We start from the raw sequence: 21,173 nt of genomic DNA on the forward strand, positions 1-21,173 counted from the left end.
TTAGTGGCGATGACGTCCGGATAAGAGACCATTCCCAGTAGGGCTAGCGTAGGAGGAATAATGTCGCTCCGTGTCCCGCCATGAGTGACTCCCGCCTTTCTGCCTGAGGCAGCTAAGTCAGCCGTTGCACCAATCGTGACGAATGGCCTGCACGACATCAACGCCGCGTGCGTCGGGTTCTCGCTGCACTTGCCATCGGTAGCAACGAAGAAATCCTTCACTTTGAACTGGCGGGCGCTTCTTCCGGCAAGCTGGCTTGCCTTTCAATCATCGACAGCAGCGCTATGTTCTCTTGGCCACGAACATGACAAGGTTCCAGGGAGCTTCCACGGACTCGCCGTCGGTTGGCGTTAAGCGGCCGCAATCCTATCAGTCGTCGAAACTCCCGCCCAACGCCCCTCGTGTCATCGCAGAGAATACTGTCGATATTTCGGACTCCAGACAGGTGCTACCCTGGTACAGAGATGAGCGGCGAAGACAGTTTAATCTGCTAGTACGGAGGTACGTGTTTTGGTCAGACCTGGTGTCATGTCCCACCACCCCTAACTTGTGATGCCCCCCAGATACAAGAGTCAGGTCCTATATGGCTGCCAAAATCCTGACTGCATCACTCCCACCTGTGCCAGCTTCCGAAGACGTATAACCGAAGGACCCTTTCGTCGCTATACCGAGTTGAGCGCGCGGACACTTGCTTGCTACCTGGCAAGTCAGGATAATGCGGAGAGCGGCTTGTGCTGCAATCCACCAAGAGTGCCGTCAGACTTCCCCACGCCTGAACATCCCAAGAGATTTAGTAGGCGGAGTTCTACTACTCCTGTGCAAGAGCTTGATGGGGAACATGATCAGTCGTCGTATTTGGATGTGACGCACGCGGAGTCAAACAATGCCGATCAGACACCAGCAGAGGATATTGCGATACACGATGACATGCCTACACAGAGAATGAAAGATCCGAAATCATTCACCCAAAATTTGTTCGATACACTCTCGTTACGGATGGTGGAATGGCTCCCTCTGCGTCGCTCCCCAGATGCGTTTGATCCCGGAACAGGCGAAACATTGAGCCAAGACGCAGCCTCTTACCCGAAACCTCAGCATCCACGCAATGGGAGTGCCACAAAGACGATTAGATCGGATCCCGATCATGGATCCCATACTCCGTCTCATAAGCAGGGAGGAAATAACCCGCAGACCCCTTCATCTCGAGGCAATGGAACACAACCAGTGGCGAAGGAAGTGAAGTCATTAAACCAACATATGAAACGCCTATCACTCAGTGAGGTTGATCACTGGCGCCAGAACCCCCGTCTGTCTATGGAGGAGAAGACTCGATTTGATCCAAAATCCGGCCGCAAGATGTCTATTAGCACGCGTCAAAACCGAAATGAACCCGTCAGCATGCCCTCGCCGCCCGCATTGAAACATCGTCCGCAGAAGCACCGAGGTAAATTGAACGATCAAAGCGATACTTACCCCGCGGAGTGCAAGAAACAAAGACGCGTGTCTTGGGATGGGTCGAAAGTCCTTAATGACCCAGATTATCATGAAGCCCAAAAATCCGCGATTCAATCTTCCGACCTTCAGAATGCATCAAATACCCCTCGCTCGAAGTGTCGCAAAACGGATAGGAAGAAAAAGAGCTACAAGATGGAGAACTTTGCTGTTGCACAGAGCGTGAGCCACCTAACAAGCGAAATCGTCGATGGACTGAGCCAAATGATGATTGGGTCGGAAGATGACGCCGACAGGTGGAAGCAGGAGTTAAGTTGCATGGAATTAAGCGGTAGTTTCGACAACTCAGAGTGGCGATACGCAACGCTTCGTCAACGCCAGGTCTTCACATTTGTCGCCCAGACCGTGTTCTACGTATTGAGCGGCACCAAGCAAATTGTCAGTTCCTTTCGCAAGGAACGCGGGGATGCAGACGACACGAAGGCGAGAACAGCTCCTGATTTACAAAATCTTGAAACATCTCTACGGAACCTTTTCAACATTTGCCCTCAGGACATCGCGTTGCATAGCCTGTGGAAGGCATTGGAGAGTCTCTTTGTTCCGCCAACAGATTTCTCTCGACCTGCTAGAAAACCACGCGGTTCATCGCATGATTCACCCATAGTAACCCCTCTATTTACACCGATTATCCAGCGTCGCGCATCAGAACCATTGGAAGAAGAGCCTGTGTCAGATGTCAATGCTGCATATGTTGCGACGATTACTCTCTTTGCACTTGTCAGTACTTTGCCTCGAGTGGATTCACAGACCTGGAATGAAGTCCTCCAAATGCGTGCTGCCGGCAATATTGCCTCAAACTCGGAGATGCGACTTCTTTCTTTACCGAGGGCTCGTTCAGTAGTGGATGTCACGGATAAGCTCGAGCATGAATTGGGCTTGCAACTTGTGAGCCGCTTGGTACGCGCTATCACCGCTCGCCTCGCATATCATGACATCTCCAAAGCCCGGCAGATTTATTCCTATGATTCGCCGAAACAGCAGAAGAATAGTGTTCTAGACATGATTATGGACAACCTCAGTGATCACTACCATTCAACGATTACCACCCAAGGTGATCAAGTTTTGGCGCCCTCCGAGACACAGCCTGTCACGGCAAATTTAATTGTGGAGTGGCTTCGAACACTGTTCCTGAAGGAGTGGGATGGCAAACCGGAGATGGCTCGGAGCAGTGTAACTGGCGGTGTTGTCCAGATATTGGCGTCTATGTACAAAGAACGCCACCGCTTGGGATTGGCTCCAGAGGACTTCCATACCTCATTCTTGTCTGACAGGCTCGATCCTATGGAGATGCCTACAGAATGGCTGGGCAGCCTGTCGAACAACAAGACGATACATGTTCTATCGTATCCCTTTCTTTTTCCCTCGTCGGCATTGGTCATTTATTTTCGCGCCCTGAACTATGCGACCATGTCGAAGTCTTACGAGACGGCAATGACCACTACTCGACATGTCACACAGACCGCATTCAGTGCCATCCAAGTACAGGATGATGTTGGACTTCTGGGCCGGCTCAAGACCTCCATGTCGACCTACTTGGTCCTCGTTGTCCGGCGAAGCGATGTTCTGACCGATGCGCTTAACCAACTTTGGCGACGTGAGCGACGTGAGCTGATGCGTCCCCTCAAAGTCCAGATGGGGATGGACGAGGGAGAAGAAGGTGTCGACCATGGCGGCGTCCAACAGGAATTCTTCCGAGTGGTCATGGCTGAAGCCTTGGATCCGCTTCATGGCATGTTTACCATGGACAGTCGGAACCGAATCTCCTGGTTTAAACCTGGGTCATTGGAACCGCTGTACAAATTTGAGCTTCTTGGACTGCTAATGTCACTTGCAGTCTACAATGGGCTTACTCTCCCGGTCACATTCCCTGTGGCCTTATATCGCAAGCTACTTGGGCTAAAGGTTAAACATTTAGATCATATCCGCGATGGGTGGCCTGAACTCGCCAAGGGTCTTGATGATCTTCTGTCATGGCATGATGGCGATGTTGGCGATATATTCTTGCGGACATACGAGTTTAGCTTTGAAACATTTGGTGAAGTGGAGTCTGTCGACATGCAAAGGGTTGGCCGGGACGATATCTGGCCGCCTCCCTCCTTCAGGTCTTCTCGCACTGCCGAGGATGCATCTCTGTTGTGTTCTCCCGCTTCACCATCAACGCCACGCCGTTCCAAAACGTACAGCCCGAGTCCACCATCTTCAATGAGTGCCGAGATGTCCCTTGTTGAAGCTGTCGCCGAAGACCTAACCGGTGAGCAACCGGATAGGCCTGCAACGCCCACAGACGAAGCCGCTTTGGTGACGAATGAGAATCGGAACCAGTTCGTGAAGGATTATGTCTTCTGGTTGACCGACAAATCGGTTCGAGCTCAGTACGAGGCTTTTGCACGCGGGTTCTATACATGTCTTGACCGCGCAGCGCTCTCAATCTTCACTGCCGAGGCCTTGAAAACAGTTGTCGAGGGTATTCAAGAGATAAACATACAGGAATTGAAGCGCCACACGCGGTACGAAGGAGGTTTTGGACCTTCCAGCCGTGTCATCCGTGACTTTTGGAGTATCGTCAAACGGTTCTCGCCTGAGCAAAAGGCGCATCTTCTCGAGTTTGTGACGGCCAGTGACCGCGTTCCGGTCAACGGCATCTCGAGCATCATGTTTGTCATCCAGAAAAATGGCACCGGAGATGTTGTATGTCATCACCCCATCTTCCCCCCCTTCGAAATCCTGATCGCTAATCATCTTCGCAGCGCCTACCGACCAGTCTGACTTGTTTTGGCCGCTTACTGCTCCCCGAGTACTCTTCCAAAAAGGTCCTGGAGGAGAAACTCACCAAGGCACTGGAGAATGCTCAAGGCTTCGGAGTCGCTTGATGACTTGGACAAGAAGAAAACAGGCCCTGTGCACTTGGTACCGGTATCATCCTATACCTGCCTTATACTTTTATTATCATCTATGTCCTGCAGATATTCTAGATACCCTGGGTGCCTCCCCACTTAGTATAGAGTTGACGAGTTCGGGGTTTTATCCTGATTTTTTTTGTCAAATAATACATTCTTTCCCTGGACAATATGGCAAGTGGAAAGTTCGCTGTAACTATATGTTCTAGGACACTACGATGATAGATTCGTTCGTCAGAGTTGCCCTGGGAGCGCTCGGCAGACTTGCCATTCTCCCAGTGACGTCAACCAGGACTGCTCTCTCTCTCTCTGGATACAAGCCACATCCCGTCGTGGTGCACGAATCATTCGCCATGGATGAGTACGCCGCCCTACTGCCTGGCCGGGTGCCTGGGAGATGAGCGGACAACAGCAGTCCGCCCCGGCTGCACGTGGGATACTGGCGATGGATGACTCCTTCGTACCTCACCGTCTCTCCCGCCTTTTCCCTCCTTTGTTACTTTCAATTCATTACTTTTAATTGCCATATCCGTCGATCTTCGCATCAGCGTGTTTTTTTTATTGCAGTTTCATTCATACTGCTGAGGATTGAAAGAGGGAAAAAAAAATTGGTATATAACCCCTCGCCGCCACCCCGCATCAGCGATAAGAATTTATCATGTTGATAAAATTCCGGTATCTCAAGTGAAAGAAACTGATAGGTAGCAGCTAATAGAATGGCTCCGATCATTCATCTTGTCCGACACGCTCAGGTAGGAATGTTCATCGTGTATTTTTCTTGGTATCGAGAAGTTCTGACTCAAGTGTTTATCCCAGGGCGAGCACAACCTCTCCACGGCGAATCATGTCATCCACGACCCCTTGCTCACTGACCTGGGCAACGAGCAATGCCGTCAGCTGTGTGAAAACTTCCCCTACCATTTGCAAGTCGATTTGATCACGGCTTCCCCCCTGCGGCGTACCCTCTACACCGCGCTCCACAGTTTCAAGCCGGTTCTTGATGCAAACAAAGACCTCAAAGTTATTGCCCTACCGGATGTTCAGGAGACTTCTGACGTGCCTTGTGACACTGGAAGTGATCCCGAGGTTCTGCAGCGGGAATTTCATGAAGAAAAGGGTCTACCGGTGGATCTGTCGCTTGTACACGCAGAGTGGAACAACAAGGTTAGTCGAGGCCATTGGTATACCTGGGAAGAAATCTGGCAAGAGCTAATAGTGGACGTGCAGTCTGGTCGCTACGCGCCTACCAATGAGGCTATCAAGAAGCGCGCTCGCGCAGCGAGGCGATGGCTGAAGGCTCGACCGGAGAAGGAGATCATTGTTGTGACTCACGGTGGTTTCTTACACTACTTCACAGAAGATTGGGAAGATAGCAGCCACTATCAAGGTACGTCTATGAAACCGGTATCATGTCTTGTTGCAGAGCACATTACTAATATCAGGATTTCAAACTAGGGACCGGTTGGGCTAACACAGAGTACCGGACGTACGAGTTCTCGACGGATATCCACACCGATGATTTGGAGGGATACGAGCTGGATGGAGAGAACGCAACGCTGATTGAGACGATCGAGTCTCGTAATCGCCGTGGCAAGGACGGCCCGATCCCTACCCGGGATCAGCAGAGATCCCTATATAAGCTCGGCCTGCAGGGCTGGGATGGCCAAGGGCTACAGCTTAGTACGGAGGAGAGAGAAGCCGCTGTAGTCCCAGAGGGCAAGGAGGTTGAGGGGCTGAGGGTCTGAGATTCAGAGGAATTACTTTGTTTCTCTCTTTCTCCCTCTCTTCGAGACCAGACAATTGTTATTGTCCTTGCTCACTTCATTCGGTCACCCGCTTTAGTTAGTTAGATTAGATTACAGCTCAGATTTTCAGGGTAATCACAATAGGAAGATAGACGCATGGAATCAATAGAAACAAAGGAACTATGCACTCATCTTCATGGCTTTCTTACTTAGGAGCTGCGAGTTTCATGTAGTCAGTCAGGCTCGCTTTGTTCTATTCTGGAGCCAAACTTGCATCGTCAGCTTGACATTGATTTCTGAAAAAGAATTGCAATCCAAAGTAGTAAACAAGGGCTTCTTTGTTGGCAGCATTGTCTACTACACAATGCGTTGATCTCAATTGATGGTTGACAAAGAATACAGGGACTTTCAAACGTGACAAAGGAAGTAATATAGCCTGGGTGACGCCTCTTGGTGTCAACTCTTAGATATAAAGTCATCGAGCAAGCCCTTCGAGACTCGTCAAGGCAGTCAAGGCTCCAGCACTTGAAATCTCAGTTATTTCCCATCTTCTGGATATATCATAGCTTCTATTCGTGTTTTTGCATGCTAACTGGATGACAGGATCCGAACGAAGAAAAGACGGCCTTGTCGCTATCCACCCGCTACGTCCGAGTCCACGAAATATTCCGGTATCGATGAAGAAAATCTTCTATTCCCTGAGTAGGTTCGTCCCATATGTGAAATAGTGGCTAACACGATAGACCTTAAAATGTCGGCGTTACGGAAATGACCGAGTGAAAATTACACCAGCAACCATCCCTAACAGCCTCTTCTTGCATGAAAAGTCCAATAAGGTACGTTCTCTATATCTGCTGAAAGGCTGACTTTGATAGATTCGAAAAAATCCCCCAGTCGAAGGCAGCAGCAATGGCGTTGATCTATTAAAAGAATCTTATTTGAATAATTATCCACAAATTACATTTTAGGTGCGTTCTTCTCATCATTTCTATCACTAACGAGATCTTCTAGGACGAAACCGGCTCCGTTCAGACGCAATCGATGCAAGACAGGTAAGTCTGTCGATTTCCCCTCCCCATATTGCTGACCGTTCTATAGATATCCATTTAACATGACTGCCTGGAATGCTGTGCTTCCTGCAAGGTAGCGGTTTCGATTGATAGTATCCACAGCTCCAGTGCGAGGACGATCAACGATCGTCGAGAGGTGATATTAAACCAGAAGCGATTTGAATGAATCCAAGGACAATTATGCGTCTGGGCTCTTCAATCCAGCATCAATTGATTCGGACTGCTAACAGTTCAATAGATTGTTATGATTTCATCGAATGCAATACACTTCGAGCCTCCTCGTACTCGAATACCGCCCCCAGTTGAGAGAACGAAGCTTGGAAAGATGGAGAAATTGGTCTTGGCAACTAGATTGGCATGGTTATAGGCAGCAGAATTCACAATCATTTGTGTTTCATCTCTTTATCATATCTGTACCTGTAAGCAGACTCGACTCTGATTGACTCGCTCGTAGGCGGAATGGAGAAGCGCAGATAACCTGAGACGCCTACTTTTCATACCAGACTGACTAGCCCTGGCGATGGATGCTCAGTACCTTTCCTAATATCCCCCGACCAACTGGAGATGGGAGAACTCCGCTGGCTCCAAATCCTGGTGCCTGGACCCCGTATCTTCCGTGGATCAGGCTGTCTCCTTGGCCTTGGTCACTGCTCTGTGGCTTTTAGGAACGAAGCAACCCGGGCGATTTGAGAATTGACCACGAAGCCAGCCAGTGTGAACGTGATCAATTGCCGATAAGTGTATAGGCTACCGAGTATTCAAGGCTTTAGTCGTCTAGAAGCAATAGAAACGATTGGTACGGAGGAGTCGATCCCCATCAAGAATCCATCCGGCTGGCGCGTCCTATTTTTGTCTCTGGATTTTGGTGGGGCGCAGCGGAGCTTCACCGTGGCGCAGTGGGCGTCAAAGGAAGGCCGACCACCTGTTACGCAGTATAATTATTACCAGTCTGCCCGTCGCTGTCCAGGATGTGCAAGCTCGGTTGAAACGAGAAGGATTGAGCAGACATCTGGCACAAATATTGGAAGTTGCTCACAGTCGACCGTGTTGTCAAAATGCTCGACGAGAACCTCCCTAGTGAGTCCTCCCCTCGCTCTGACGACAAGACAAGGCTGACTGGTATTTCTTCTTCGCTCTTTTAACAGCATTTTACATCAAAAGCAATGTTGATCAGAAGCACAATCGGACCATTTATCTCTCCCAGCATGGCAACGAACCCGAGCCGACCTACACCCTCTGCTACCCAGATCCCTCCTCCCCGGAATCAAAGAACCGCTACGCAGCCGGTTTGAGCGATCCGTTTGTGACCAATGTAATATACGGTGAAGTCCTGGTCGTCCCAGAATGGACGCAGCCTACTCTCTCGGCAGAGACAATCCGCCAGAATGGTGGAGTCCAACCGCCGCCAGAGCCGATCCTGCCCACACAGTTTACCATCCAGCTCTACGACCCCGACCAGCACATCACCGTTCGCTACAAGCGCAAGACGTGGAATACACCTGCTACATGGGAATTTGAGATGCCGCAGTTGACGTTTCGCCAGCCGTCGAATTCGACGCTGGATCAGACGCAGAGTGATCCGGCCGCGGCGGATGTGACTCCGAAGCTGAAGTTCAGCTGGCGCAAGGACAGCAAGCTATCCAAGGATCTGGTGTGTCTGCTGTCGGGAAAAACCAGCAATTTCCCAGAAGTTAAAGGCAACAAGAACAAGGAACCCGATATCACGATCTCTATTTTCCAGGCCCTGCGCGAAATTACCTTGTACGAGCCCAATCTTTACCGGGTGGAAATGGAAGATTTCAAGGGGTTGGAGATTGTGCTGCTGCTGAGCGCCGTGGCGATCCGTGATATCTACTTTACCCCGATCAAGGAGGCATTTCACGTGTCCAACTCCGCCGTGGTGCCGAACGGCGACGCGCCAGCATCGCCTCAATCCCCAACACAATTAGCCCACCCGCTTCGCCACACCGGTCCTGCAAGGGGATCCCGTGCAGATCTACCACGACTAGACACCCGGACCCAACGGGAGGGGGATGCCGAGAACGCGCGTCTCCGCCAGGAACAGGACTTCCGTGCCAAGGAGGAAGAGCGTCGTATGCGGAAGCTCCTCGAGGCGGAAGAAAAGACCCGTCGGAAGAAGCAGGCAGAGGTCGACAAAGAGACCCGTCGGCTACAGAAACTCTACGGCAAAGAGGAAGCCCGGGTCAGAGCATCGTCGACGACGCCGGCCCCAGTCCGGCCGATGTCCATGGCCGTTCCCTCGACCACGACCGTGAATCTTTCTTCTCCTCCCCCGCCGAGGAATAACGGCAGTCCCCCATCGTCCCGACGGTACTATATCGAACAGCACCATCCCGCACCCTCGGTCCCCAACGTGAGCGTGAGCATGAGCAACAACTCTCCATACCTGCAACCCCCGGCGCGCAACGGACGAGCCCAGCAGTCCTCGACGCATCTCCTGCAACCGCCGCGCCCGCAGTCTGTAGCAGTTCTAGGCCAACCGCAGCTGCAGCCGAAGAGGAGCAGTTTCTTCGGGTTCAGAAAGTCGTCGAGCGAGAGTACGAATGCCAAGTTAGCGAAAAAGCGAAGCTCGATGTTTTAGTTTTTGTTTCCCTGAACAAGTTCTTCCAGGCGTTTACTGATGTTGATGATACCCATTATTACTATCATATATATATATATATATATATATATATATGAATTGCATGATTGATTTGAATACCAAATAACTACACAGTAGTAGAAAGAATAGGACTAGTAGTTTCTCCTAGAAGATAGTTAAACCCATTCATACCACGGCAAGCCGTCGCGAAACATCTTCCCCGCGCTCTCAAACTGCGGCCCCTCGGAATGAAGAAGAAACCCACGCTCGCACTCGTTGAAGCGCACGCGCGGCTGCTCGAGCTCATAGAAACGATCGTAGCGTGCCGAGAGAGCGTCTGCCAGCGTGTCCACGCCGCCGCGCGGGTGTAGTGCCCTCCAAGGTTCCACGCAGGAGGCGCCCTTGCACGATTTGAGGACAAGGAGGAGGGCGTCAAGACGGGCGACTAGTTTGGGGATGGGGTGGTGCATGAGAATAGTGGCTTCCTCTTTGTCGAGTAGGAGGTTGTGCATCTGATGGGGATCCGTCTTGATCGGATTAGCAATGCTCCGCTCCTCCTTTCATTATTGAATAATTCTACTACCAAGGACATACGTTCATATCGTAGAGTTCGTGCTCGTTGTTGCACCACACAGCGTAGTATAGGTTATATCCCTTCCCGGTGATTCGCAGGGCCTTGTAAGTGTTGTTGTATGCGGATAGATCAACTGCAACAGATCAGAAATGAGGCTTCAGGTGAAGCAAAACGAAAAGGATGGTAGGTTTACAGTCGTATATTCCCTCCCCGGCGGCGAACCCCCAGTATTCGACGTTGACGTGTTCCTGGCGCGTCTCAAGCGCAGCCTCGATCTCTCTCGGGGTCAGAGGGATGGCAGCTCCGTCAAAGTCTACTCTCAGGGGAATCCCAAGAAGCTGGAGAAACGTCGGAGCTAGGTCTGTATGTGTTGTGACGACATCCGTGCTGGCATTCTCGGCCACGCCGGGCCCTCGGATGATGAGGGGCACGTTGATGTCCTCCTCGTAGCCGCAGGACTTGCCCGGTTGCATCCGATGCTGGCCGATGTGGTAACCGTTGTCGCTGCTGTAGACGACATAAGTGTTATCCAGGAGGTTGTGCTGATGCAGGCGGGCGAAGAGGCCATCGACCAGTTCGTCAACGGCCTGCAGAGCGCGCAGACGTGACCGGTAGAAGTAATCGTTGTACTCGACGTTGCTTTCATTCTGTTTCTTCAACGTCCGGATCCAGTTGGCTCCAGAGAGCTAATATAAAAAGTTAGCCGATACTGAAGTATATAGGGAAGCAAGAAAAAGCAGTACTTCATCTGGGTTGAAAGACTCTGTGCGAGGAACCTTTACACCTTCAAAGAGATGCTCGTGTCGCTTGGCGGGAATAGGCGCACTGAAGCTGAAGACGGGGTTTTTGTCCAGCCCAGTCCCGTTCATGAAGACGTTGCAGTGAGGCGCGATGGGGGCGATGGTCAGGAAGAATGGATTGGCAGCGTGCACGGCTTCGTCGAGAAGGCGATACGCCTTTTGAGTGAGGACGTCGGTCAGATACTCACCTTCATAGCTCTGGGGTTTCTCCTTGTCGCGCTGGAAAGTGCTGTTGAGGTAGTCGTACGTGAAGGGGTCGAGGAGGAAGTCCTACTAGATCTTCAGTCGATTGATCAGATTGGTTCATATCAATCTGTGGCCAGTAATACCGTTCCAGTGAATCCCGCTGGGAACGGAGAATCATAGTTGTCTACCGTGTGGACATTGAACAATTTTCCAGTGTAGTATGTGTTGTAGTGAGCCTGCTGCAGCCATACGGGGAGGTAATTGTCGTTGAATCCTTGCGAGATGAACTTGGGATAGCCACCTACAGCTGGTTTTAATACAAAATAACCTCCTCAATCCGTTGTGAGATGTAGATTGCTTACCGTACGGAGGATTGACGTCGGTGACGTTGGTATTGTGCGCGAGCTTCCCTGTCCACAGCGTGACACGCGAGGGACAACAGACGCTGGTTGTGCAGTAGTGGCTGCGATAGGAGGTGCCTTTGTCGACGAGATGTTTCTGGACAAAGGGCATGTAATTCAGCGAGTCTAGATGGACATCCTGGTCGTCTGTCAGAATGAAGATGACGTTGGGTCTGGATGGCGTCGAGAGTGACTGTTGTTGCTGCTGCACAGGCGAGTTTGTAGCAGCAACAAAGACAACGCCTGTCAACAAAAGCAGATACTCGAGTTTACGCATAACAAAATGCATTCAAAAAGTCTAGAAGTCTAAAAGAACTTGAAGTATCAGAAGCTGAGGTCAGAAACATGAACTGGGAAGCTGGAAGTCGCTCATGCAAGGTTCCTTGACCCCGCAAATAACGCCATCAAGTCGGCGCAATCCATTTAATGCGGATTTCCTGTAAGAATTGACTGCTACCTACGATTGAGGAGGATAATATATACTCATATTGATTATGCTACGCATATACAGGTTGTACCTAATCGTTATCATCCGCCTGTGTCTCAGTTACAACGCATTGGCTTCGACTCCCTCGGTGGTGATGTGCACAGGCTTGATCGCCCCGTTCTCATCGAAGAACATGCGGTCGATGCAAACAATGCGGTCGTTCAGCTGGGTATTGTTAGGGTATCGCCGGTGATAGACAATATAATAGTCGTCGCCACGGTTGACGACGCTGTTGTGGCCGGTGCTGGTGCCGATGTTGGCGTCGCCAGTCAGGATCTTGGTCGCTGTCTTCGAAAAGGGCCCGGTAGGAGAGGACCCGGTGACGTACTGCACGCCGTAGGAATTGTCTCCCCATCTAAGAGAGCGAGAGTCGGTCAGTCAGCATGCATAAAACATGCAGTTAGGTGTTTGAAGCCGGTCCTTACCCCCCCACGCTGTACATGTAGTAATACACGCCGTCCCTTTTCAACATCCACGGACCTTCGACGTAGTCTGGGGGTGTGATCTCGAGGTAGTCGCCTTTCAGCGTTACCATGTCGTCCTCTAGCTCCACGACCACCCCATGGCCCCATCCGCCGAAATACAGCCAGTTGCGCCCGTCATCGTCGAGGAAGATCTGGGCGTCGATCGGCTCCGCCCCGTACGTCGTGTTGGCGACCAGCGGCTTCCCGATGGCGTCGTAGAAGGGGCCACCGGGTCCAGTGGTGGAGGTCGCGACCCCGATGCCTGCGCCATCGCCCGCCGAAAAATACATGTAGTACTGGCCGTGCTTCTCGGCCACAGAAGGCGCCCAGGCCGCGCGGTTGGTCGACCAGGGCACGTCGCTGAAATTCAAAATTCGGGGGTGTTTCGTCCAGGTGATCAGGTCGGGCGACGAGAATGCGTCGAAGAAGGTCTGTTCCTCGTAGGCAGCCGAGTAGGTTGGGTAGATCCAGTATTGTTGCTCGAAGATGCGCGCTTCCGGATCTGCGTACCAGCCAGGGAAGATCGGATTGCCAGAGTATCCTTGTTGTTTTGCTTGCTGTTGCTGTTGATGCTCAAAGATCCTACTTTGCTGGTTCATGGCAGAAGCAGTCGTACTGGTGCTGTAGAGGAGCAGCAGTAGAGCGCTCCAAATGTTGAAAGGGCTCATCCTGGGCTACCAGAGAGCGACCTCTGGATGAATTCGTCGTCTTGTTGGGGTGTTGTGTTGAGTGAACAAGACGGCGTTCAGCACTCGACACTACCAGCAGTGTAATGTATCAGTGAGTGAATCAAAAGACATCAAGATCGCAATAGGTCTCACAAGCGATGGAAAGGGACACGAAGAAATCGAAAGAATCGAGCTTGTTTGACGACTGGAATGTGGTTGTCTAGCAAGGGAGACAGGGAAGATGAGGGGAAGGAAGAAGCCGACAAAATGAGATTATTTATTTTGCTGTTTAGAGCAGCATTGATTAAAGAGAAATTACATTCTATTTTATCAAGCTATGTAGTATCTAAAATGAATCTAATTTAATTATAATGAAGTATTTCGGAATTAAGTCCTACGAGATAGTTCTATTTGACTTGTAATCCTTATTATATATCATCACTGAGAGTTGAGAAATGACTATCAGTCTTCAAGCTCATGATAGCATAGTCTCTGGGAAGAGGAGACATCTCTCTTCCCAGATAAAAAAGGATAGAAGTATCTATTCCCTTTCAGTAATTGCTGATGCTTTATCACAGACTCACTGCAGTGGCGCTGAGCACTCCTCCTTCCTTGACCAAAGCATCCGCTACACTCTTGTCCACCACGCGATCGATCCCCAGAATCATCAGCGCCTCCTTTGAAGACCCGCTTGCCTGTACACTATCTCCACGAGCTGACTTGTTGATGTCGGTACTCTCCACGTGGTGGCCGTCGAGGAATCGCTTCGAGACAGGAGCGACGGTCATGAAGTTGATGTTGACCTCTTCGCGGCCCAGAATGCTGCCCACAACACCTATCTTCCCCGGTGAGTCGTAGTTCTCACAGATCAGCAGCGTTCCCTCGGGAGAAAAGGAGGTTTCGAACCGTCCCAGCCGGTTGATCAACGGCTGGCCTCCCGAACACGTTCCGGAAATAACGCGCTGAGAACGAGGATCAGCAGCCGTCTCCGTCGTGGCACGAAGGGAACCTGCTAAGTCGGGAGCACGAGATTGCGCACGGGAGGGTGGTCGGGCGATGAGCGTGACGAGAGAGGAGAAGGAGTAGTCCGACATCTCGCGGGAGTGCTGTTCGTTGACGAGGATGCCGCGTTCGCGCGCCACCAGCTCGGCATTGACGATGTTGACGTTGATCTCCGACCCGCTGATCGGGGCTAGAAGACCCTTGATCAGGGCAGCAAAGAGAGGTTTGGTGTTGTGGATGTTACTGACCTCGCCCTGGTAGATGAGGTCGAAGGTGTTACGAGCCATGGATCCGCCGGCTGCCGACGCATAGTGCTGCGTGTACAAGCTTCCCATCTTCTCGACCAGATGGACAAACGGTTGCAATGTCTTGTACTCCTCGGGCAGGATCAGAGGCGCGTTGACTGCGCTCCGGGGGAGAGACCCGTCTAGAATCTGGAGCACCTGCTCACAGACATCGATGGAGACATTCTCCTGCGCCTCCACGGTGGACGCGCCCAGATGAGGCGTCGCCACCACCTTGGGATGGGCAATAAGCCTGGCGGCAGGAGAGTCTGGGGCTGGAGGCTCCGAGGTGAACACATCCACCGCAGCCCCTGCGAGCTGGCCAGACTCGAGAGCGTCGATCAACGCAAGCTCATCGATCGTGCCTCCCCGGGCAACGTTCAAGATCCGAGAACCCTGCTTCATCTGCGCCAGCTCAGCGGTGGATATCATTCCCTTGGTTGATGCAATCAGGGGGGTATGGATGGTCAGAAAGTCTGCCGTGGCGAGCAGCTCCGGTAGAGACGAGACCAACGTCACAGACGCAGACGCCGCAACAGCTGGGGATGCATAGGGGTCGAGGGCGTTGACATTCATCCCCAGGCCTTTGGCGAGTCGTGCAACCGTCAATCCGACTATTACTACGATCAGCTCTTCATCCTCTCTCTCTCTCTCTCTCGTTCTTTAGACCAATGATGCATACCCTTTCCCAGACCGATGACAGATAAGGTCTTCCCTTTGACTTCGACGCCGACAAACTTGCTTCTCTCCCACTTGCCTCCCTTTAAACTGCCATGAGCCTCGGGAATGTTTCTTGCCATTGCCATCAGAAGAGCAATCGTGTGTTCGGCAGCGGCTCCAATGTTTCCTGAAGGTGAATTGACAACCACAATGCCCAGCTTGGTTGCCTCTTGCACATCTATAACATACCTCAGCATCTTGAATACTTGAAAGAGACACTCTTCTATTCTTATGCTTCGATTCTCGCTACTCACCGACATTGTCTACCCCCACGCCAGCCCGAGCAACGACCTGGAGTCTCTTCGCGGCCTGGAGCACCGCAGCAGTGACTTTTGTTTCCGATCTGATGAGGAGAGCATCATACTGCGGGATTATCCTGAGCAGCTCGTCTGCATCTAAGCCCCTTCTTTCATCAACGTCCACGGAGCCGCGGAGGAGCGAGAGTCCATCTGGGGACAACTTCTCCGGCACAAGAACCTTAAGGCGTGCAGACTCACTGAGAAGTGGCATTTTCTCTGAATAATAATCAATGTGCTATGAGGTTACACGGACAAAGTCTAGGTGAAATGATTCTTGAAACCTTTGCAGGGGCTATAGATGTACAGGAAGAAAAAGGCCAGCTCAGCAAGACAATACTGCACTCCGGTCCTCGCACTGCAAAGGGGAAATACTATAAGCAGATCTTAAACCCGCCCAATCCGCCTCGTGTATCCTGGGAAAGACGTGTCGAGCGACCTATGCTATGCACTACGAAGTAACCATTCAACCTCTAAGCCAGCTGTGGCCTTTGCCTCCGACGTATCATCTGCAGGGTTGAAACATGATCATTGGCCCATATCAAGGAGTGATTATAAATAAGATTGCGAGAACAGAAAAGGCAATTCTTTCTGCAGAGATTCTGCCTGAAAGGAAAAACTGCGGGGTAGAGCTACAGGGATAGAGTCGCATCCCGATTACGGAGAAGCAAGTTCTGTTCAATCCGAGTTTACCGCTGAAAAGAGAGGGGTTTGTAGCTATTGGTAGTGTGGACTTTGGACAAAGTCCTAAGAGAGATTATCCTCGATGTCTGCACTAATGTAGTATAGAATGATAACCTTGATACAGAGCTTTATACAGAATGGCGACCGTTCAATACTCCAGCGACTGCTCAAAGAGAGCGCGTAGCTCATTCTTTTCCTCCTCGAGCTCCTCGCTCAGGCTCGGGGCAAGATTCAAGACTCGCTTCTGCGGGATGGTCCCCTCGATCAAGCCGTCGATGTCCGAGGCGTTGAATCCCAGATCCTTGAGGCCGCGGGGCTGGTCGCCCAGCTTGATCAGGAACTCGGCGATGGCCGCCCCAAGAACCTCGCCGGCACTTTCGCGCTTCACGTTGGAGATGTCCACGCCGAAAGCTTCCGCGGCCGCCAGGTGGCGATCCGGGTTTGAGGCCCCCGTGAAGCGGAAGACTGCTGGCGCGGTCACCGCGACCGAGACCCCGTGCGGGATGATGGTGTGCTCCACGTCATAGCCGCGGTGCTTGTATCCTGGGTTTTGGCTGGAAATGGGGTAGCTCATCCCATGGCACAGGTGGACGCCGGCGTTGCCGAACCCGACGCCCGCCAGCGTGGCGGCCAGAAGCATGTTGGACTGTGCCTCGAAGTCGTCCGGGTCCTTGACCGCGCGAGGCAGGTACTTGACCGTGCTGCGCAGGGCCTGCAGGGAGAAGATGTCCGAGATGGGGTTGGCACCCTGGTAGGCCGGCCGGTTGATCGGGTTGGTGGGACGAGGGGTTCTCTCGTTGTAAGGGATGGCCGTCCACGATTCCAGGGAGTGGCATAGGACGTCGAGGCCTGACGAGGCGTGAACCGCGGACGGCATGGTGCGGGTGTTGAGCGGGTCACAGATTCCCAGGGTAGGCTTGAGGTTGCGATGGGCGACGCCCGTTTTAGCCTTTTTCGACACCAGGTCGAAGATGGCCGTTCCCGTGGTCTCGGACCCGGTGCCTGCGGTTGTCGGGACGGCTACAAGAGGTTTCAGCGGCTTGGTTATGGGAAGTCCCTTGCCCAGCGGCGCATTCACAAAGTCAAGGAAGTCTGCTTCTGGAAACACCGTGTACAGATTCATCATCTTTGCCGTGTCGATGACCGAGCCGCCGCCTGGATTTTTTCCCCCATTAGTATCAGTTATGAGCATCCATTTTTGCAAAGCGAACTTTACTGACCAACAGCAAGGAAAGCATCTGGGTTATAAGGTTTCGCAAAAGCAATAGCCTCTTTGACTCTGTATAAATTAGACGCTTCTCCAGTAACCCAAAAACCCCCTAGAGACACTTACGAGCTATCCTTCGGCTCCACTCTGACCTTATCAAAGACCGTAAACTCGATCCCCTCGCGGCTCAGCCCCTCGATCGCCTGCTTCATGGCATCCAGCTTGCCGACAGTAGTGTCTGTCACGACACACACCCGCTTGGCGCCCATATTCTTGAAGTCCATGCCGACCTCCTTGGTAGCACCAGGACCGAACCGGATACTCGACGCGGCCATCTCAAAGGCATATTCCTTCTCGCGAGACGAGTCCACAGGTGTGGCAAAATGCCGTCGCACATGGCTTGCCAACGACGGGGTCTGTGGATGGTGGTGATGGTGATGGTTGGGGTTCGAGTGGCAGGGACAGGTAGGCGGATGCGTGTATTGCACCGTGCGAAGGAGGCCGAGGGCTCTGTTGGCGGCGGAGGGGGCCACCCGTACTGCTGGAGAGACCATTCCTAGACAATGTGAAGAGACAAAGAAATATTTAACCTAAGATACCCGTCCACAAGAAGGAAAACAGCGGAGGAGAGCGGGAACGAGTCGAGGGAATAATAATCCGCGGTGAGGAGTTGAGAGCTCAGAGGAATGGCGGAGTCTCGTGACCGGTCATCTAGCCGAAGGAGGGGAGCTGCAGAGAGTGTAGCCGTGACCGAGGTCCAAGTTTTGGGGCTTGTTTTAGGGGATTTGTCATGGTAATTGTGATGGTTTATGTTGAATAATGCCAGAGGGTTATGTACGAGCATTTACTCCAGTCTTCAGCCCGGAATCAGTCCCTGACAGCCATTATTCAGTCGTAAATACCACCAACACCAGCTCTGTCTCCTCACGGCTATCAGAACAACATGCGGGGAAACGATGCTTAGTAAGTTGAATTACTAAGCATGATTACTCATCCATCTCCAATTTATCGAGGACTCTCGTCTCAGCATGATTTATTTGTTTCTTGCCATATAATATTCAATAGAGATATGACTCCAATATATTGGAGTCATGACAATTTTCCAATATCGAGGAATACGAGGAGACGCTATGAGCTTGGCGGCTTGTTCCATTTCCTTACATGCATATTCCCGCCATGGATGTAACAGGTTATCCTCCACCACGCAGGAACCCATCAGTTTCTCTCGTCTTGGCCCGGCTTAGATGTTGCATCTGTGGAATCAGGGCTGAGTGACAGACAGCTTGCCCCTTTCTTCGTGATGGGTAGGTGGCATGACAGCAGTATAAGATGCCCCGAGCCCCGAGCTCTGGGTATGTGTTTTCGATAGAAAAGAAGAATAAGCAGGAATCCTTCAGTTGAATATTTTATTGGTTTCACCGTCATGAAAAGCATCACGCTGTTTTCTCTTGCACCTCTCGCCGCCGCAATGGCAGCCAGCAACCAAACTGTCGGCAGCGCCATCGTCATCAACCAGTGCTTCTCACCCGTCTACCTTTGGTCCGTGGATGCCCTCGTGAGTCCCCAGCAGACTCTTTTCCCGGGCGACAACTACACCGAGACCTTCCGGCGCGATCAGAAGACCGGCGGCGTGGCGATCAAAATCACCACGGTCCCCGACGGGCTGTACGAGAGCGCCCCGCAGACCGTCTTCGCGTACAATCTGGTCGATTCCTGTGTCTGGTATGATCTGTCAGATGTCTTTGGCGATCCCTTCTCCGGAGAGGTGGTTGAAATTCTGCCTGCCAATCCTGCTATTTACTGGGGGAATGGCGTTCCTCCAGCTGGTAGCCAAGTGAGGACTCGTCCGGCGGAGGAAGATATCATATTGTTCCTTTGCTGAGCCATGATGCTTGGTCTGCAATTGTGGTTTTCAAGTGAACTTTCCCCGGAAAAGAATCGTCTAAATAAATGCTCTTAAATCGGTAGTTCTTTCAGTCCGTCTGGATTGTTTCATCTGTCTGTGTAACCTATCGGAGCACCATTTCGGTACCCGCATGCAACTGCCGGGGCTTCGAGAAGTTCCAAGATCCGAGGATCAGTGGTGTTCTGTTCCAGATAAGTGCAGATGGCGAAGCATTCCTTACTGATCCGGCCGTAGATCCACGGCTGCCACGCGGCATGGGCACACATCAAGCCCATCCACTGGGCGAGAATCAGCATCGCGGCATGGTCTTTCGCCCGAAGGAGAGTTAAGAACTCAGGCTCCAGCCGAGCCATGAAGCTCTGGAGAAGACCAAAGTCTGATCGTGTGTTGTTGCCGTCGAGCAATGGAGTCAGCATCTGCAACGGGTGCAGATAGAGGCTGTCCTCAGTAGTTGGAGTAGTAGTAATTCCCTTTTCCGTGCTGCATGTGTCTAGATTACACAGCTCTGCCAGCCGCGGGTGCAAGGATGTATTGGCTCCCTCAACCTGACGCATTTTTTGGTCTGCCTCGCTAAAGACACCTGCCCAGATGCTCTTGGAGATGAAGGGCTGGGTGAGCGAGATGAGACATCTCAATCCCCCCTGTAGACAGAGCCAGTTCATGGCTGCCGGATTTGAGGAGAGAACCCATGCATCTTCGGGTTCAAAATCTTCCGGACACAGTGTTGAGACGCCCATCAGCATACAGGTCGAAAGAAGCGCGTCAACGTCTTTCTGTGTGATTTTAGAACTGATCGCAGACTGATAGAGATGGATCGCCTGTTGCCAGTGGTATGACTCCAATACCCGTATATCACGATTTGCCGGCGAGCAACGGCCGAGTTGAAGGCACGATATTCCGAGGATAGTGTGCATCAAATAGGGGCTCTGTTCCACATCCGCCCGTTAGTAGTACGTAAATCCCATGGTGTCTCAGGGGGATAATGATAAATGGGGGTCTCACAGAGAATGCTGTCTGTATCACGCTGGTGGTCATCACTCGCTGGACAGCCTTGTTTGGGCTCGTCGTGGTAGACGACCTGACGAACAGGTTGAGTAGCTCTGCACTCGCCGGCTTGTCGGCCTTCACCTTCACCTGAGCCGTCCGGTCGATAGCCTCCTCCAGTGAACGCAGGGTGGACTCATGAGCAAAATTGTCCAAGGGGAGTTTTGACGACACTGACAACGTCTCGTTTCCACCACTTTCCCCGGAAGGAGTTGTAGTAGAATAGTCGCATGGAATCCCGTGCTTATAACACCGTTGGCAGTGCGGCTTGGATTCATCGCACTAGCTCAACAAAGCTCTGATCAGTCTCATTTCTGAATCCCAACAGACTGCTCTTGTATTCAGGCAGACCTTGACCCTCCGTCTTTTGCAATTCCCACATCCTTCCCTGGACTTTCGATGTGCCCGTCGAGCATGGTACACCGACGACTTCACTGGCAGCGCCACTGCGACCGGAGACAATTTCGGGTGCGGGTCAGGTCGAACAGGCTTGATCCTAAAGACGTTGACGTTGTCGGTATGCCGTTTCTGTGTCTCTCTCTGCTGATACTCGTTGCGATTCGTCATCGTTCATCTCTGGACCTTCTTCATCCACCTGAACTTTATAGACAGCGTTGAAATAGT

At 51.8% G+C, this 21,173-nt stretch overlaps 9 protein-coding genes across 9 annotated transcripts; 4 read left to right on the forward strand and 5 right to left on the reverse strand.

Moving 5' to 3' along the window:
- Positions 1–304: 304 nt before the first annotated feature.
- On the forward strand, positions 305–4,382 carry ASPZODRAFT_139522 (hypothetical protein; the record flags this gene model as incomplete). The annotated part of the gene is made up of 3 exons (XM_022724564.1): positions 305–501; positions 564–4,200; positions 4,260–4,382. The coding sequence occupies 3 exons, from the start codon at positions 305–307 to the stop codon at positions 4,380–4,382; spliced, it is 3,957 nt and encodes a 1,318-aa protein (XP_022584716.1).
- Positions 4,383–5,125: 743 nt separating this feature from the next.
- On the forward strand, positions 5,126–6,154 carry ASPZODRAFT_58164 (hypothetical protein; the record flags this gene model as incomplete). The annotated part of the gene is made up of 4 exons (XM_022728748.1): positions 5,126–5,161; positions 5,226–5,573; positions 5,637–5,796; positions 5,865–6,154. The coding sequence occupies 4 exons, from the start codon at positions 5,126–5,128 to the stop codon at positions 6,152–6,154; spliced, it is 834 nt and encodes a 277-aa protein (XP_022584717.1).
- Positions 6,155–7,945: 1,791 nt separating this feature from the next.
- On the forward strand, positions 7,946–9,196 carry ASPZODRAFT_1131971 (hypothetical protein). The gene is made up of 3 exons (XM_022721053.1): positions 7,946–8,301; positions 8,370–9,007; positions 9,067–9,196. The coding sequence occupies exons 1-3, from the start codon at positions 8,280–8,282 to the stop codon at positions 9,070–9,072; spliced, it is 666 nt and encodes a 221-aa protein (XP_022584718.1). The 5' UTR covers positions 7,946–8,279; the 3' UTR covers positions 9,073–9,196.
- Positions 9,197–10,002: 806 nt separating this feature from the next.
- On the reverse strand, positions 10,003–12,064 carry ASPZODRAFT_139525 (hypothetical protein; the record flags this gene model as incomplete). Its single annotated transcript, XM_022724565.1, has 6 exons — positions 10,003–10,383; positions 10,421–10,533; positions 10,594–11,086; positions 11,144–11,470; positions 11,530–11,693; positions 11,749–12,064. 6 exons carry the CDS (start codon positions 12,062–12,064, stop codon positions 10,003–10,005), a joined length of 1,794 nt encoding a protein of 597 aa, XP_022584719.1.
- Positions 12,065–12,284: 220 nt separating this feature from the next.
- Positions 12,285–13,632, reverse strand: ASPZODRAFT_128834 (hypothetical protein). The gene is made up of 3 exons (XM_022722123.1): positions 13,560–13,632; positions 12,700–13,496; positions 12,285–12,629 (listed from the first exon to the last, which is right to left on the reverse strand). The coding sequence occupies exons 2-3, from the start codon at positions 13,404–13,406 to the stop codon at positions 12,335–12,337; spliced, it is 1,002 nt and encodes a 333-aa protein (XP_022584720.1). The 5' UTR covers positions 13,407–13,496; positions 13,560–13,632; the 3' UTR covers positions 12,285–12,334.
- A 346-nt stretch (positions 13,633–13,978) lies between these two features.
- ASPZODRAFT_13301 (hypothetical protein) lies at positions 13,979–15,922 on the reverse strand (the record flags this gene model as incomplete). Its single annotated transcript, XM_022723165.1, has 3 exons — positions 13,979–15,306; positions 15,375–15,590; positions 15,667–15,922. 3 exons carry the CDS (start codon positions 15,920–15,922, stop codon positions 13,979–13,981), a joined length of 1,800 nt encoding a protein of 599 aa, XP_022584721.1.
- A 553-nt stretch (positions 15,923–16,475) lies between these two features.
- Positions 16,476–18,482, reverse strand: ASPZODRAFT_128837 (hypothetical protein). Its single transcript, XM_022722124.1, has 3 exons — positions 17,726–18,482; positions 17,613–17,671; positions 16,476–17,547 (listed from the first exon to the last, which is right to left on the reverse strand). Exons 1-3 carry the CDS (start codon positions 18,151–18,153, stop codon positions 16,541–16,543), a joined length of 1,494 nt encoding a protein of 497 aa, XP_022584722.1. The 5' UTR covers positions 18,154–18,482; the 3' UTR covers positions 16,476–16,540.
- Positions 18,483–19,067: 585 nt separating this feature from the next.
- On the forward strand, positions 19,068–19,481 carry ASPZODRAFT_57863 (hypothetical protein; the record flags this gene model as incomplete). Its single annotated transcript, XM_022728720.1, has 1 exon — positions 19,068–19,481. The coding sequence occupies one exon, from the start codon at positions 19,068–19,070 to the stop codon at positions 19,479–19,481; it is 414 nt and encodes a 137-aa protein (XP_022584723.1).
- A 110-nt stretch (positions 19,482–19,591) lies between these two features.
- On the reverse strand, positions 19,592–21,116 carry ASPZODRAFT_58322 (hypothetical protein; the record flags this gene model as incomplete). Its single annotated transcript, XM_022728759.1, has 3 exons — positions 19,592–20,431; positions 20,508–20,831; positions 20,901–21,116. 3 exons carry the CDS (start codon positions 21,114–21,116, stop codon positions 19,592–19,594), a joined length of 1,380 nt encoding a protein of 459 aa, XP_022584724.1.
- Positions 21,117–21,173: the final 57 nt, after the last annotated feature.

This window comes from Penicilliopsis zonata (assembly GCF_001890105.1).
Source record: "Penicilliopsis zonata CBS 506.65 unplaced genomic scaffold ASPZOscaffold_2, whole genome shotgun sequence".
Taxonomy (NCBI): domain Eukaryota; kingdom Fungi; phylum Ascomycota; class Eurotiomycetes; order Eurotiales; family Aspergillaceae; genus Penicilliopsis; species Penicilliopsis zonata.

Coding starts and splice junctions, on each gene's coding strand:
- ASPZODRAFT_128834 (XM_022722123.1), bottom strand. CDS start 13,406: ATGAGCCCTTTCAACATTTGGAGCGCTCTACTGCTGCTCCTCTACAGC. Junction 12,630..12,699: donor TACATGTACAGCGTGGGGGG/GTAAGGACCGGC, acceptor TCGCTCTCTTAG/ATGGGGAGACAATTCCTACG.
- ASPZODRAFT_128837 (XM_022722124.1), bottom strand. CDS start 18,153: ATGGTCTCTCCAGCAGTACGGGTGGCCCCCTCCGCCGCCAACAGAGCC. Junction 17,672..17,725: donor GTGGAGCCGAAGGATAGCTC/GTAAGTGTCTCT, acceptor TAATTTATACAG/AGTCAAAGAGGCTATTGCTT. Junction 17,548..17,612: donor AGATGCTTTCCTTGCTGTTG/GTCAGTAAAGTT, acceptor GAAAAAATCCAG/GCGGCGGCTCGGTCATCGAC.
- ASPZODRAFT_1131971 (XM_022721053.1), top strand. CDS start 8,280: ATGCTCGACGAGAACCTCCCTA. Junction 8,302..8,369: donor GCTCGACGAGAACCTCCCTA/GTGAGTCCTCCC, acceptor CTCTTTTAACAG/CATTTTACATCAAAAGCAAT.